The 16,386-nt window shown below is 42.6% G+C and overlaps 1 protein-coding gene across 1 annotated transcript; it reads right to left on the reverse strand.

Annotated features, from left to right (window-relative positions):
* Window positions 1–860: 860 nt before the first annotated feature.
* acsl3b (acyl-CoA synthetase long chain family member 3b) lies at window positions 861–13,369 on the reverse strand. Its single transcript, XM_086203566.1, has 15 exons — window positions 13,174–13,369; window positions 10,043–10,521; window positions 8,900–9,077; window positions 8,683–8,792; window positions 8,455–8,593; window positions 8,049–8,199; window positions 7,745–7,868; window positions 7,327–7,398; window positions 7,104–7,243; window positions 6,619–6,791; window positions 6,417–6,491; window positions 6,146–6,337; window positions 5,946–6,060; window positions 5,314–5,471; window positions 861–5,181 (listed from the first exon to the last, which is right to left on the reverse strand). Exons 2-15 carry the CDS (start codon window positions 10,391–10,393, stop codon window positions 5,024–5,026), a joined length of 2,136 nt encoding a protein of 711 aa, XP_086059692.1. The 5' UTR covers window positions 10,394–10,521; window positions 13,174–13,369; the 3' UTR covers window positions 861–5,023.
* Between the last annotated feature and the right edge of the window lie 3,017 nt (window positions 13,370–16,386).

Genomic DNA, 16,386 nt, shown 5'->3' on the forward strand with positions numbered 1-16,386 from the left:
AGCCGAGACAGCTACTTCCAGTTAGCCCTCTGCTAACTTGAATGTAGATAATTTATCAAATCCTGCAACTGTTCTTGAATTCCCAAATGTTAGCAGAGCAAATGGATTAAATTTCGATAGAGAAACGATTGATTTTGAGTCACAACTGTTTTCCAGCTGCAACAAGAGTCGGCTAATAGCAGAGCCTCTGACCGAAACACGTGTCGCTGCCAGAGGAGGGAGACAAATGTTTCACGTTGTGGCTTTAATTAGATCTTTTAGATCAACAGCAAAAGAAAATGTTAATTTGTACACGTTTCTATCCTATTTCCATCTCTCCATTCCTGAAATTAGGAATTGATTGATCTCACCCATCCAGAGCCGGACAATCAGCCAATTCCTCTTCCAATGTTTGTATCGACGCACACACGATGCTGTAATATAATCAGCTTGTTAACCGTTTGTTGCTTGAGGGCTTGTTCTGGGAACTCTTAAATACTCGTGCTTATCATCCACGTTTTGTGATAAAGTCCTTTAAGAAGACCAGAGTTCTTGTGTCAGTACATTTATATAGGTTTTCGTGACATGAATAGTAATACAAGCACCTCCAACACACCACTCCCTGCACCACTTTCTGATCTTCTTTCTGCCAATCAGTGTTTGCTGATGAACGGTCGATGATCATTTCTGTCAGAGAAGCGAAGGAAAATCAAATTCCTAATTTTTTTTTGGTCAGCAATGATGAGCGTTTTAGCGCAGATATCAATCAGAGGTCAGATGTGGGACATAAAGTTCAGTACTGAGATTTTCCTGTGATATTTTTGAAAAACCGACAACCGGTGTAATGAATAACCTCTCACAAGCTGTCGCGCAGACATCACGTATCTCTTTATTCCATGTAAATTCATGTGTGAGAATTAACATAGATCAAATCTGACATCCTCAAAAAATAAACTTGAGATGCAAATGAAGACAGGAAAAAAAAAAATCGTAAGAATCATCGTGTTCCAGCAGCGTTCCAACATGAAATATGAAACTAAAGAATTAATCAGTGCTGCTGGTTTTAGATCGTCATGATGTCCCGCTAAAGAAAAAATGAAGATTAAATTTAATCTTGCTAGGTTTCTTTTATCTGTCAGGACAAATGTAAGTGATTTATCTGTTCTTATTTTTAGTCGTTCGCTGATTTGATAGAAAAAAAATGAATGCAGAAAAAGAGTTCTTATTGATATGAGTAAATAGTCAGCAAACTGATAATGAATACAAGTCCTAATTGCCGATGTAAGGACAACACGTTGATCATGAAAAATCATCTGATAAAAAGGTAAGAAATAAAGACGAAGATACTTATTAAATGTGATTGGACACGAGGAATTTTCCCAGAAAAGCAAAAAAATAAAACAAACCCTTGTTTACTGGCTCTGATTTAGGGATGGCACCCAGAATGTTCCGTTTGTGTCGATACACCTCACATACACACGCAGTCACAAACCACATTAACAAGGGCTGTCCTTTGTTGCCATAGAAACACTGGTCTCAGGATGACTCCGATCAAGCTGCTGATCGCATCAGTCACACGTTACATCCTTGCAGAATAGGTTCAGGTGTTCTGAGACACACACACACACACACACACACACACACACACACAGTTCAGCGGCAGTAATTACAACACAAACTTTTATTTCATTACATACTTTTCAAGGCCAAATCACATATAAATTAAGGAAGGAGACACTTGCGACGGCCCATGAATCACACAAGACAAAGAGGACTGAAAAAAACTGGAAACAAAGAGGATTAAATATGAGAAGAGGAGGCTTTTCATTTGTACAGTTATTGGTAGTTTGATTGATCACTGATAAAAAAACAAGCCCCCCCCCCCCCAACCTATTTACATTACAAGTGAGAACAAAAGAGGGTGGCGAAATCCACCGTTACACCGCCCACTGTCTTTGCTCCTTAGGGTGCTGTGAGGAGGACACGGCGTGAGTGCTATCAACAAATCACGGGGGGGTACTTCACATTCTTCAGACCCCTGAAGACAGCTCATGTGTGTCACAAGGCAACTAACCGCCCCGAGTCAGGCAGAGGAGAAGCAGCAAACAGCACAGTAAGCTAGACTTGAAATATCAGGAGGGAAATTTGATCCAAAACCCCCCCCCCCCTCCCAAAAAAAGAGATAAGAAGAGAACAGAAAGCTGTATCATAAGTTGTTTTGTTGTTTTTTTACATGCTGAAAATACCCCTTAAGCGATCTGATAAAGTTGTTAGTGACTGTACCTTTAATGTTAGATCTCCTAAGTATAAGCAAGCATTAGCATTCCGAGGAGGTTGCCCTCTCAAAGAAGCTCAGGAGGGACTTCAATCCGTAAATGAAAAGCAAGCGTTGTCACTCTGCCGCCATACAGAGAATATCACCACAGTCCTACAGTAACTAATGCTATACAAGTAATTGCGAGAACCTTTTTTCTATACATTGCACTTACATTATCATACACATGAACCCATCGGAGCATACGGAATCTATAAAAACATCATCGAAGTGAGCTCATGATACATACTTGAAAAAAGGAGTGTCGTCTGAAGATCTTCCCTCACTTGTTCGACTGGAGTTTGGTTCAACATCTTTGCCTCTCAAATATACAGTATGTATATGTGTGTGTATATATATATATACAGTATATACTATACACACTATATAATATACAGTATATGTATATATATATACACTGTATATTATATATATACCACATATAATATACAGTATTTATATATATACTGTATATATATATATACACCATATATAATATACAGTATATATATTATATATACATACAGTATACATGGTACACACATACAGTATATGTATATATGTTCAAGTGGTTTGGAACAATTGCACACATGCGAGTTCTACAATGCTGATATCAGGTTTTCTACAGTCTTGGAGAACATGACATGGGTTAGCACAGTCCAGGCTACATCTAGACCTCCGTTCAGTGTCTCTACCATCTTTAGTCCTACTGTCATTCCTATGTTTATATTCCTACGGGGCTGCTAGGGTGGGGTAGAAATTCAAGACGCTAGAGCAGGGCTGCCGCGTGCGTTTTCCCTTCCTACAAGGAGTTTTAAAATGTGTGTATAAATATTGCACATTCATTTGTATTTCATATTCACAAGTATAAAAAAAATGATCAAATAAAAAAAGGAAAGAAAAAAAAGCATGTGGAAGCAACAAATGAAAGGCTGACTATGGAACTAGTATTCTAGGGTAGACTACGTTCCCTTGGAGATGTCCGAACTACACATGACTGGAGGAAACAAACGCAGCAGATGAGGTAGGGCTACTGGAAGCTACTAGCCAACACGAAAACCATGGAGGGGCTCCTTGAATACGCAAGAAGAGACAGAAGAAACTCCCGACACTTTTCTGTTGATGTTTGACCATCAGTACAAAAAATGAGAGAGAGAGTGAAGACTGGTTCTCTCTGAAGAGTCAGAAAACACAGAACCAAAAACCTTTGGGTAAACCAAGTCTGAAATGAACTTTTTGGCTCAGGCCAGAGATCTTATGGATACGTATTATGGCTGTATGTCTGATGAGCACGGTACAGTGCAGCGAAGCTTGGAATTGAAGAGGCACTGCAGCAGGTAAAAACACAATGAAATTATTTATATTGTTCAGTTTGGAATCTGTGTTTTCTTTAACATTATCATGAAAAATAAAACAGAGTGATGGGACGAGCTGTAATTATTTTGGAAATGAAAAATATGGGGGAAAAAAACCCATTGTCGGTTTGAACAACCTTGATGGCCTTCAGAGTAGGCGAGACTAATCAATCTGTGGTTTTTAAGTGGAAGTAGCATGACGGTCTCTCTCAACTATGGATGGGGTGATGTGTCCTGCAGCAGGATGAGAGCGAGTGAGAGAAGATAAACCGTTATTCGTCCCTCAGTGGGGAAAAGTACAGGAGTGACCTAAAGGAGTCTGGAGGGGGTCTGTGGCCGGGGCTCGAACCGCCTCAGTCTCTCCAGCAGTTTTGTTTAGCATCCATCACGACATATTCAGAACATGCTGGTGGAGTTTGCGTTTGGTGGTGTTAATTTTGGCCCCTGTAGGTTAATAACGTCGGCCTTCCAAAGTTGGAACAAAACCCATCAGAGATCTTCTGGAGTTGCTGCAGTTATCTAGATCATCTGATCTAAGGTGGTCATCGGGGGTACAAAAAAATACGACAAAGATGACCAAAACTCAGTAAGAAGCATAAATAAAATGGCAATAAAAAAGGGGATTAATAAAAAAACGACCTCCGAATAAAAACAATTATAAAGTAACAGTAAGAAAAAGAAGCAATTAAAAATGTCTTAACGCTCAATCTCTCATGGCTTTGCAACACAAATCCTCACACACACACACACACAAAAAAAAAGAGTTGAGCCGACAAACCAAACCTGAAGGAAACACAGCAACACGGATAGAAAACAAATGCTTAAAAGACAGAGATCCCTGCATAGATGCCCACCTGAATGTTACTGAGGAGGGATCCCTCCATCACGCTAGCCTGCCATCAGGTGTGTGCGCTGCTAAACTGGTGTGAACTGGTATGGGGGGCACCGACATTGATCCACCCACACACACACACACACACACATCTGGCTGAACATTTGGTTCACTTAAGAATCATGCGGACATCCGACTTCATGTGCCGCCATGGTTGCCATGGCAACTCACAGGGCTATCAAATGAGAAACTGGGGGTGTATCGCACCATGGGTGTCCGGCTGGTTCAGTCGTCTGTCAGGGACCTTCTGCTTCTTGGTCTTGACAGAGAGCGCTGAGCTGGATTTTTCGCCTCTTCTGATCGAAGCTTATGCAGGGAAGCCGAGGAGAAGGTGCGCGGGGTGGCTTCGTGTGAATGTGTGTATTACCTGTAACTAAAGTTTAACGCCTCACAGAGCAGTCCTGGTAGAGCCCTCTGAGCTCCTGGTGTATGTGTACAAGTATGTTTGGGTGTTGTTGGATGTCGTTTGAGTGTAGCTATGTGTTATTTCCCTCCGTACATTCTCTCGATGTCCTCCTGGTAGTGTGTTTTGAGCTCCTTGCGTTTCAGTTTGAATGCATCGGTGACCAAGCCGGTCTCTGGTGTCCAGGGTTCAGCGCTCAGACGGATTTTCTTGGGGATCTCAAATCGCTCCAGTTTTGCTGTGGGAAGAAGAAAACAAGTCAGTGAATGAACCTGATCTGAGCGCCGGCGGTTCTTTTTCCTGACAGGAGGTTTAATCAGACACTTTCTCTTTCTCACATATTCAGTCCATGTTTTACAAGCTTTCCTACATGAGATTGCAGCCTCGGTGATGATGCGAAGGACCTCCCTCTCCATCTGGCCGTTGTTGCAGATCTCCTCCCACGTGCCCCTCACCTGGATCTGCTCAGCCAGCGCCATCAGCTGTTTCTGGTTAGGCACAACGAAGCTGATCACATACGACTGGTCACTGAAAACAGAGAAAAGTTAGGAAGGAGTTGGGTTAGAAATCAGCACCACAGAGACAGAAGTCCAGGAAATGACTTTTTTGTATGAGTCCTTCTGTATTTTTCGGTTTCTGTGACTGCAGAACACACAAAACAAACCTAATCTCATGATACAACCCTTTGGTATGACGTCGTCTATCTCGATGCAGGTGACGCCGCTCTTTATTTGTTGCCTTTCAAAAATGATTACATGTGACAACACGTGATTTTTTTCTGCACCGAGAGCCACAAATGTGTTTAATATTTGTTTATGTACCTTCCATGCATAGCTGAAGATGATTCAGCCATGCATGTGAACTAAATATGAGGTCAGTGTTCGGATCTTGGCTCTCGTGATAGACAGAATACAAGTTTAGTTGTGGCTGTGGTGGAAAAAGTGACTGTAGTTAAAAGTTTGGAATATCTGCACCTGTAACTGAGGGAAGAACTGAGTTCACCTGTTAGCATAGGCACAGATGTTGTCTATGAGAGGACAGTTCTTCAGAACTGCCTCCACTTTCCCCAGAGAGACGTATTCCCCTGCCTGCAGCTTCACCAGGTCCTTCTTACGGTCTGTTGGAGGGAAATAGGATTCATTATCCAAGGAGATGCATCAACTATTCCATTTGCAGGTATGTTTATTTAAAAAATTCCTAACCAATGATCTTGAGGCATCCGTCTGCGTGGAACTCTCCAATGTCACCAGTGCAGAACCATCTCTGGCCTTTCTCATCCACATAAAAATCCTCACGATTCTTGGCTTCATTTTTGTAGTAACCCATCGTCACATTGGGCCCGCCGATCAAAATTTCCCCGCGAGGGTTGGGCTTGTCTGTGCTGAAGTAACCACCTGAGGAAGCACAGGCCAGCATGTTAAGAACAAAACTGTTTTGTTTTTTGCATCCTCTGCAGACAATTTGTGAACTCACCCTCTTCCCAGTCTTTGAGTGTGATCTCGGAGCAAACAAGTGGAGCGCCAACCCGTCCTGTGCTGTAGTCCCAAACTGAAAAACACCCTCAGAATTAGTGTGGTAAATGGAGCTAATTTCTACAAAACTAAATAGACTGTCCATTGCTGCTCCTCTCCTAATTTCCCAAGGGGCGGCAGAAGCAATGACTGTTTCAAATTACCCTCGCTGATGGTGCCAGCTCCACTGGTCTCCGTCAGACCGTAGCCCTGCCCCACAGGGCAGCACAGACAGATGTTCATGAAGCGCTGTGTGGCGGCCGAGAGAGGAGCACCGCCGGAGAGCAACACCCTTGTGTTCCCTCCCAGCAGCGCACGCACCCGCTTGAACACCAGACTGAGGGGGAGGAGATGAGAGAAGGCGAAAACATACATGTTGAGTCAGAGTTTGAAGAGTGAAGTGGACTGAAAAAGTCAGACTGTTACAAAGTTAGATATGGAGCTGTAATTCCTTCAGTAAAAACAGAATCAATACTGCGCAATGATTCACAGGCTGGAGAATATTTCCCCACAGCTTTATAGAGGCTGAGCATCAGCTAAATGAAATTACATTTTTAGTATCTGAAGCGGTGTCTGCTCAGTGTATCACAGAGGAAGCAAATGCCACCAGAAGGTTATGTCATGACCGCTTGTGTAGAAAGTGCGTTACCTGTCACACAGAGGCGTGCTGTAGCCCTTGGATATCTGCTCCATCTTGTAGTTATAAGCCAGCACAAAGAGCGTCTTCTGGAATTTGCTCATCTCCTCAACTTTGGTCATGACGTTCTTATAGATTCGATCCATGATCTCCTACAGAGCAGGCAGACGACTCTCAGCTCACATTGTACACGTTCACTACGTTTCAAGGAGGACTTATGGGACTGTAGACTTACTGGTACAGCAGCCATGAGAGTGGGTTTCAGCACGCTGGTGTCCCCTTTACTGCCTTTCTTTATCTTGGTGGACTGTGACAATTAAATGAGATGTTCTGTCAGAGAGTAATGTTTGCTCCTTGTTTTCCACTGCGTTTGACACCCCACACCCTGCTCTTTTTTTAGTGAGTTTATCTGGATTAAAAAAAACAACCCCTGCATGTTTGAGAGTAAGTGCAGTGGGAGGAAAGTCAAAGACCCACCATCTGGCAACCATCCAGAGATGTTTTGTTAAGGCTGCTAAAAGAGTCTAAACTGAACAATCACTGTTGAGGCTCTGAGTCTTAGTCATAAATGGGGCTGTAATACCCACAGGAGAGACGTGAGATGCTGATACCACCAAAATACGCTGCTGTTAGGTGTGTGTTCATACACTGACCTGGTCAGCTAGCGTCTGAGGGGAGGAATAACCGATGCGACAGCCGTGAGAGATGCACACCAGCTCAGCACTGAGCTCTAAGACGTGGGCCAAGGGCAGGTAGCCGATGTAGGTGTCTGTTTCACTGCCGATACAAAAATAGCAGCTGGTTAAATTTCAAGAGAAAGCACTGAGGTGGAGACTGGGGATGGTAGTTAGGGTAGTATTTGACATGCAGTAACCACAGGACAGACAGTAACTACACTACAGGAAAACTAGGAGAGGACGTCCCAGAGAGGTGGGAGTGAATTGAATATCAGCATACTTGAGGTTAGGGATTCGCTCGGCCATTCCGGTGATGCCGGCGATGATGTTGCCATGAGAGATCATGACACCCTTGGGGATGCCGGTGGAGCCGCTGGTGTACATGATGACGGCAATGTCCGAGGACTCAGGCTGTCTGCGGTCGAGTGCTACTGCAGAGACGGACGAGAGGATCGATGGTTGTTGCATGGTGCAAATATGTTTCCATTTATCATAATATCTGGTATGTTGTTGTTGCACTGGGTGATTTGCAAGCAGTGACGTGACCTTTGCTGACTCACTCATGCACAGCACATCACTCCAATTACACATCGAGGTGCTGGGCTTTGTGTTATGCCTCCATCAGCGCACTTCCGCCCTCCCGACAAAATTAGAAACCTTTTTAATCATTTTACACAAATGCTTACTATTTTCAGGCTTGGATCCCATCTCCTTCACAGTGTCCATGTTGTACACGATGATGCTTCTGGGGATGTCAGGCCAGCTTGAGGGCTTACGGTCCACGACGATGATGTACTGCAGCCTTGGAACATCACACAGGATAGTCTGCGTGGAAAAGTAGTTTGACAGCAATGAAGTTAAAACCTCAAAGCCCCATTTAATATAGCTTATATGATGCAGAGTGATGTGGAAACCTTGAGACGGCTCTGAAGCAGGTCTTTGCTTGTGATGATGTGCGTGACTTCAGTCTCATTCAAGCCGTGGGCGATGGCCGTGGGTCCGAGAGTGGAGTACAGGGTGACAACTGTCAAATTCAAAACGCAAGTGAATCAGTGAGTCACAACACGTGCTTCATAAATTTTGTCTAGTTGTGTGTGTGTGTGTGTGTGTGTGTGCACGCGCATCACTCACGTGGGAAGTTGTACATGAAGCAGGCCTGAGCTGCCACGATCCACTCAGCTCTGGTCTCACAGAAGATGGCGATGTTACGCTGAGGCTTCTGGCCGAGAGCTGCCAGGCCGCTGCCGAAACACTTTGCTGCCTGGTAGGCTTCCTCATATGACAGCCAATTGTAATTCCCCAGAATTACCTATGAACAGAACACGCAAATACATACATGTACCAATCTGTGTTTCAAGCCATACAACTTGTAAAGGTCTGGTGGGATATCAGATTGTCTTTCAGGATCGACAAAGAAATTCACTTAAATAACAACACTTTCCAATCTGATGGAATTATGATGTTTGCTCTGAATTAGGATATTAAAATGAAAACCAACGTGTCTGCTGCTTTGCTGAAACTACTAAATCTTCAACAGCTGTGACACATTTACACCCTTCATTCGCTGTCATTCAGTGCCATCTGCAGGGCCTTTGCAGCTATTGCAGGTGTTAATGAGGAAGCTGTGAGGCGAAGTACCAGTAACACTGCTGCTCCTCCACCCACAATCCTCATGTTGTGCAAAGTGGTAGACTGCACTGTGAGCCTCACAGACACAACCGAACTTCCTGTTACTCCAAAAAAAAATAAAAAAAACAAAGCAGCTAGCATTTATACAACTGTAAATCCTGATGTGATGCAGGGGAACATCACGCTGATGCAAAACAAGATAGCAGACAGAATATCTGGTAGGTCGCTCAGCACAGATATCCACCAAGGCTAATGGCCCACTCTTGAATCAAATCCATCAAAATAAAAGATAGTATCACTTCAGGTCCATATAGCTTTTGTTGAGAAATTTCTACAACTCTAACAAGTATGCTCTTGTTCTACACCTCTACCAAGTTTCATGAATGTCAGCCTGGTACATTCCTGCTTAACGGCAATCGAACAAATACCAACAGAAACATGCGCTCCTCGCCCGAGGTGACGAAACCAGGCGGTACATGATCTCAATATGGTGGGGTGAGAGTGGCAGCAGCTTCCTCGACGCACAGAAATGTCTATATCCCAGACACTTTTCTTTCCTTTTACTTTCTTTAAAAATCTAATTACTTCACATGCTTTTCTGATTCAATATTTAATGTTGTGGCGCATGAGTGTAGGAGTCCTCACCTTCTTGAAGACCTTCCCATTGGGCTGGAGCACATCTTCCTCACTGAGCACCTCCCTGGTGCCCAGACAGTCTCTCTGGGGAAACTTCCCAGCAGCGTATTCAAACATTTTATCCAGGGTGTCCACCCCAGGGTGCAGCCATGCTACTAGCTTCTCCTGGCTGTTGATGGCCCTGTAAGGCCCAGCTGGGTGTCCGCTCACTGAGCGTGCCTTTATGCGCCGAGCACGGTCCAGGTTGGTGCCGGCTCCAGAGAAGAAATACCAGGGTATGAAGGTGATGACGGAGTAGACCCAAACCACAGAACGGAAGACCTGCAGAATTAGAGGGTTGATGTCCTCTTTCAGCTTCATCTTTGAGGACCAAGTCACTGATGAAGGTGACCAGGAGAGCACTCGTCACTGCTCTGTGAGTAATCTGACACGCTGCTGTGGTTGATGGTTGCAGGCAGTGACTTCTTTCTCCAGCAAGTCAACCAGACCTGCAACACAGAAACCGAATGGGGAAAACAACAGCATCAGCACATTTGAACAAAAAAGAAAGAAAGAAAGGAGAAAAAAAGAAGAGAAGCAGCAAATATTATCATGTAGAGAGGCAAAAACTGCCTCCTAGTAAACTAATCTGTGCCTGCCTGAAGCCCAGGTCTGCCTATTCTTAGACCATTTCTCACTCAGCATATCACACCAGATCTGCTGGCCCTGCTGCTGGCCGCCTTCTTCCTCATCTCAAGGCTGAATAATATTGATACAATTAGTGAATAAAAATGTAACTATCTTTTCTTTTCTCAGACAAAACAAGCACATGGAACACAACAATTGAGTAAATTTGAGATGGGAATGAGATAAACATAAATGATGCTAAAAATAACAACTGGCTGCAGCCGGATGATTCATTGCAAGTATTGAAATCAATTAACTTCCTAATTAAATTGCTACAACAAAGAACTGAATCCAGGAGAGGTTGCACATTTCTCAGGCCTTTCAAACCTTCTCTATGTCTCTTCAGGTGTTTTAAGCAGTAGGATGTTGGCAAAATAAAGGATGAAACCATATGTTTCACTCATCATCATCATCATCAACATCCAAAAAAGTCACGCTAGTTGTTTGGCTAGGTGACAAAAACCTCTAGGTCAACTCGGTGTCAGAGCGTCTACTGGGAAGATCGGCTATTTCTAGTTCTTCTTCAGACCTAAGTATATTTTGCCCTCACTGAGAATGAGCATGCTAGAAGTAGCTGCAATGACCCATTCTGCAACTTAGCAGGAAGCTCAAAGGTCAAACGGGAGGTTGACATAACCTGGCCAGCTAATATAACAGTGCTGAGAAGAATCTCACACCTGACAATGAGATAGGTGGCCCTGACCCGGACCGACAGACTCCTCACTAAACATCAGAATTGTCCAGTGGCACAGTAATGAATGTTTTATTCAGACAAATAAGTGGTTTTACTCTCAGATGTGTAATTATCAGATGGTAAGCATGGGTGTGTTCAGCTATCTAAAGCACCAGTGAGTTGAATATTAAACTTTGGCAATGTAGGTTCCACCTAATTGCATCACCATCCCTTCCTGAGCATGTAGAAGAACTTCTTCTTACTCTGGCTGTGCACAAACTATGATTATGAACTTTTCTTTTAGGATTCAAAAAAAGGAAAAAATTGAATTGTTGGTTTTATTATTTTATCAGCCATGAAGAATATTTGTGCAGAACTCTTTCAGGACATGAAAAAAAAAGTCAAATAATCTGAACTGGTGCTCCATTATACGAACAGCAGAACATGGAAAGAGAGGTCCGCATACTGAGACGCTCCCACCTAGTATCTATGTATTATTTGTGTCATATTTGCAGCCATTTTGTCCATTACCATTCCTGACTGGAACTGACATGTTTGTACTGTTAACTTGTTCCTATACACCTAAGCCTGTCTGGCATGGTGAGCGCTGAAGATGAATTACAGGTATTTCATGTACCAACGCTGTTTCTACAGGAAGCAGCCAATACTTCTTAAGGGAGGTTTTTAGTATGCAGATCTCTCCCCAGTTCATGTATTCTTTGTACACAAAGAGCTACCAAACAAGTCAAACTCACATAGTTTCATATGAGCACCTGTAACACAGGTTCAGCAATTGTCACTACAGTAGCCACACCTAATCGCTCTGCTACCTTTTCAACCATAATGTGGCAGATTATTTATAGAACATTTTGCCAATCTGTAAAAATAGAAAATAACTAAACTAACTAGAAATTCAAGCCTGCAAACGGGCTTATTTTAATAATTTAACTTCTGTATTAATGTTTGCATTTCTGTGAATTGTATCCAAAACTCAGAGACAGAAACTGCAGTTTCAGCAGCAGTGTGTCCAGACATAAGGGATCTGCTCCAACTCCCCATATCTGAAGGACTAATCAGAATTAGGGCCAACAATCCCAACAATACAGATTGTATTTTAGAAAATGACTGCAGCTCCCTACTGCAAAAATAAATACATATTTCATTACCATGACAGCCAAGCACATTTGATACACAATGCCAGTTTCTGAGACCAACGGGACAGCAGGATGACGCCGTATTTCACTCTCAGTGTTTTGACCTAATCTGATCAACGCATAGTGTATAAACACTGATTTGTTATCTTCAGAATTCTGCTTGATCATATTTGCTTCCTCTGCGTTGTTCCCCACACACATAAACCTCTGGTTAAGCTATCGATGACTTGTCAAACTGCTGTCTCATCTCGGTGATAAGAGCTATCAAAGTGAGGTGAGATCAGATAATGAATAATAGAGTGCGTGTGTGACGCTGACGAAGCCTGGCTCGGTTTGTCCCTGGCTAATAACGGGGCAATTTTCCTCCACCTCGCGGATGAAGCTAGGTTGAACAGCCGCATCACGAATGGCAGCTAGCGTGGAGCTTAGCGCTGCTAGCAAAGCGTGGAGGCTAGCTTCTAGCGTGTGAGAGCTGCTGTTGCTATTTTATATGTTTGTTTACTCCTTTTGCACAAACAATACTGGCATTAAAAGGCGACGGGTTTTTATACCGTACATAATAGTTAGCTTGAATGCGGCGCACCGCTCTCGTTAGCTGACGGGCTGCTAACAATCATCAACATCTGCAGAGCACAATACATTCTCACCTTCCCCCCGCCGCTCCGGCTCGCTGCTGCGGGACTGGAGCACGTAGTTTACCCCCGAAACCAAAGCTCCGGCATGATATTGATATCACCTAAAGACACGGTGTATGTATCACAAAGGAAATTATAAAAATGAGCGTACAGTGGAATGAAATAGTAAATTTTAGCATCACCGGGCCAGCGCTACCAGCCCGGAAGCTTCTGAATGACGTCAGCAGCATTATTTGCCAGCGATTGGTGGATTGGAGGTGGCGCGTGCTTGGGGCAGCGGGGACGTCAGTCAGGTTACTTTCGGTCAAAAATGTTCTCGGTTTTGTCGGAGATGTATAATCACTTTCTGTTTATTATAAGACAACTTGATTGACAAAATGTCAATGTACATAAAGATGACACATCTATTTTTTGCATTTCAAATTCAGTAGGTTTCTTAAAAGATAAGCGCTTTGTGAGAAATAAAAAATGAATTCACAAGGTATTATTAATTTCTGTTCATAATGATAATTTTTTAAACTTTGTTTCACTGTTATTTACCCTCAAGAGGTCAAATACACGCTCTGTAGCATTAAAAGGTTACACACATACAGAACCTCTTCTCAGTTAAATTCCTGTTTTATGTGTCCTGTGTGTCACCCTCTGCAATGCTAAAGAGTTCAACTACATTTGTATTTTTCACGATTTGAAGGATTTCAATGTAAGAAAGAAGTTCGAAAATATATGAAAACAAGTCTTCACTTAAACATTTTTAGATTTGTGTAAATAAAGCTTTCCAATAATGTTATGGATCAGAAAATAGACTTTACTACAGTCCCCTAGGAGTACATAAATAACGTCTCTGTGAGAGAGTAAATCAAATTGAAATAACTTTGGGTTAAGCAAGTCACATTTGATATACAGTACATTATGTTTTCTTTTCTCTTCTCACCGTGATTTTTTGAAAGGTTACAAATAACTGGGAGGTAATAACAAGTGGGTCTAAAAACTAAGATTTCAGTGGGAATGTACATATATGGCAGCACGATGGTGCAGTGGTCAGCACTGTCCCCTCACAGCAAGAAGTTTCCTGGTTTGAATCCCAGCTCCAGCACAGGATCTTTCTGTGTGGAGTCTCCATGTTCTCCCTGTTCCTGTGTGGGTTCTCTCTGGTACTCCAGCTTCCTCCCACAGTCCAAAGACATCAAGAGGGGACGAGGCTGATTGATACTCTAAATTGACTGTAGGTGTGACTGTGAGTGTGAATGGTTGTCTGTCTCTATGTGTTGGCCCTGAGATTGACTGGTGACCTTTCCAGGGTGAACCCTGAAAGCTGCTAGGATAGACTCCAGGTACATAGTATAACATAAGAAATCAATTTGTTGCACGATAGTCCACTTAACGATGTGAAACAGTTTTTTTTTGACAATTCAGGGCTGTTTTCCAGCTTGTTGTATTTACTACTTCATGTAATGCGTTTAATGAATAATGCATTTGATCATGAATTACCAGTGTTGCAATAAAGTCCGCACCAGCACATGCACATAGAGAAATAAACCATGGCTATGGACCATTAACAGACTGGAAATATAACGGTGTTTAAAAAAAGAAAGAAAAGCAATTAAAATAGTCAGTTACTTTTTTATGCTGATATATAATAAAAATTGAATATTATAAGGAAAAAAAGGCTTGCTGTCTCAAAATAATGGGAACACTAACTCAATATCATGTGGGTTTATTATTTTTTTATTGAGTTAGTTTTCCCATTATTTTCCCATTTTTCCCATTATATATATATATATATATATATATATATATATATACATACAGTTTATATATATACTATATATATACATACAGTATATATATATACATATACATATATACATATACATACACACACACACACACACACACATATATATATGTATATATTTATATATAAGTATTAGTATATAAGTATATATAAGTATTTTTATATGACATACGTATTTCACATAGTGAGTTTTTACTAAATTCTCCCGTTTGCACACCAGATGGCGTCAGTGTGTGTTCTTCTCATTGGTCTCCTTAAAGCCGTTGACCAAAGCCAACAGTACTTCAATGTGTTTGACTGAGAAAAGTGTTTGACTTCTGGCACAGATCATAATGACAGCACATCAACTCGGTAATCCACGTTTGACCTTTTGACCCCAGACACTGATGCCCTTTCACTCCAATCCGCACGCTTTTTAGACCATATGTCATACAGGAGAATTCTGAGTCACACATGGAGACAGCAACATAAAGTCATGTCTTGTCTTTCACACACACAAACATACACACTAGCATGTGATCACATGATAAGCTAGAGCGTATACAGAGTGCTGATAATCGCTCTCCTCAGGCTACGTCTTTGAGGTCACTTGATGGCACAGATGTTATTAGCAAAAAGGAAGCACTTTCATCTCCCCTGTGAAATGTGTGTGTCCAATCTGATAATGACACAAAGACACACTCTGCTCACACTCTGGCGGCATCTTAAAGCAAGACACAGGAAGAGAGGAAATGTATCCCTGCGAGTGTCTGTTCCTGAGTGACCCCGTCTTCCTTGACAGCATGCATGAAGGCTAATGGCTGCTCCTCTGGGAAACTCAGCCACTGACCTGTGTCATGTGACCAGGTGATGGTGCATTTTCTTTTAAATACTTGCTGCTTTCTAACAAGGTTGAAAATACTGAAAATGAAATCCAGAAGTTGTTGTTACTATGGCATTCCGATGTTTTAAACTAATTGTGCGCCTCTGCTGGTAATGAAGCCCCTTGACATCTAGTTGGACTCACAGCGAAGAGGGGAGAAAGGGTTATGTAGGGATTAGGGAACAAAAGGATCCTTCTCTGTCATCAAAGAGGATCTGCTCCCAACTCATCCCCTGCACTGTGGCGACAGCTTTTCATTTTTCGGGAGTGACGGCTGGAGGGAAAGTAGGAGGGTGGGATATAGCAGCAGAGTTGGATGCAGATTTCAAAGTAATCTTTAACTTTAAGCCTCGCAGTCCCTCTGAAAATGAAGCTCTCTGGCCCAGACACAGTGTTGCCTGTGGCTCCCAGTGGAAGCCTGCCACCCCCTCCTTCTTTCTCAAGCTTTTGTCACGGTGGCATTTAAGTGGCATTACTCCCTGACTGGATGACCAAATGAAGGGGTTCCTTTGAGAAACCTGAAAGAGGTGGATTTTAACTCCCGAGACCAGTGTCGCCTCTTAAAACA

This window comes from Aulostomus chinensis, chromosome 5 (genome assembly GCF_037954235.1).
Source record: "Aulostomus chinensis isolate RoL2024-O1b breed Wild chromosome 5, RoL_Achi_v1.0, whole genome shotgun sequence".
In the NCBI taxonomy this organism is placed as follows: Eukaryota; Metazoa; Chordata; class Actinopteri; order Syngnathiformes; family Aulostomidae; genus Aulostomus; species Aulostomus chinensis.

What these genes read in the sequence shown, in the direction of transcription:
- acsl3b (XM_086203566.1), bottom strand. Translation starts at nt 10,393, where the DNA reads ATGAAGCTGAAAGAGGACATCAACCCTCTAATTCTGCAGGTCTTCCGT. An exon ending in ATGGGAAGGTCTTCAAGAAG is followed by an intron (nt 9,078 to 10,042) that starts GTGAGGACTCCT and finishes TTCTGTTCATAG; the next exon opens with GTAATTCTGGGGAATTACAA. An exon ending in CTTCATGTACAACTTCCCAC is followed by an intron (nt 8,793 to 8,899) that starts GTGAGTGATGCG and finishes TGAATTTGACAG; the next exon opens with TTGTCACCCTGTACTCCACT.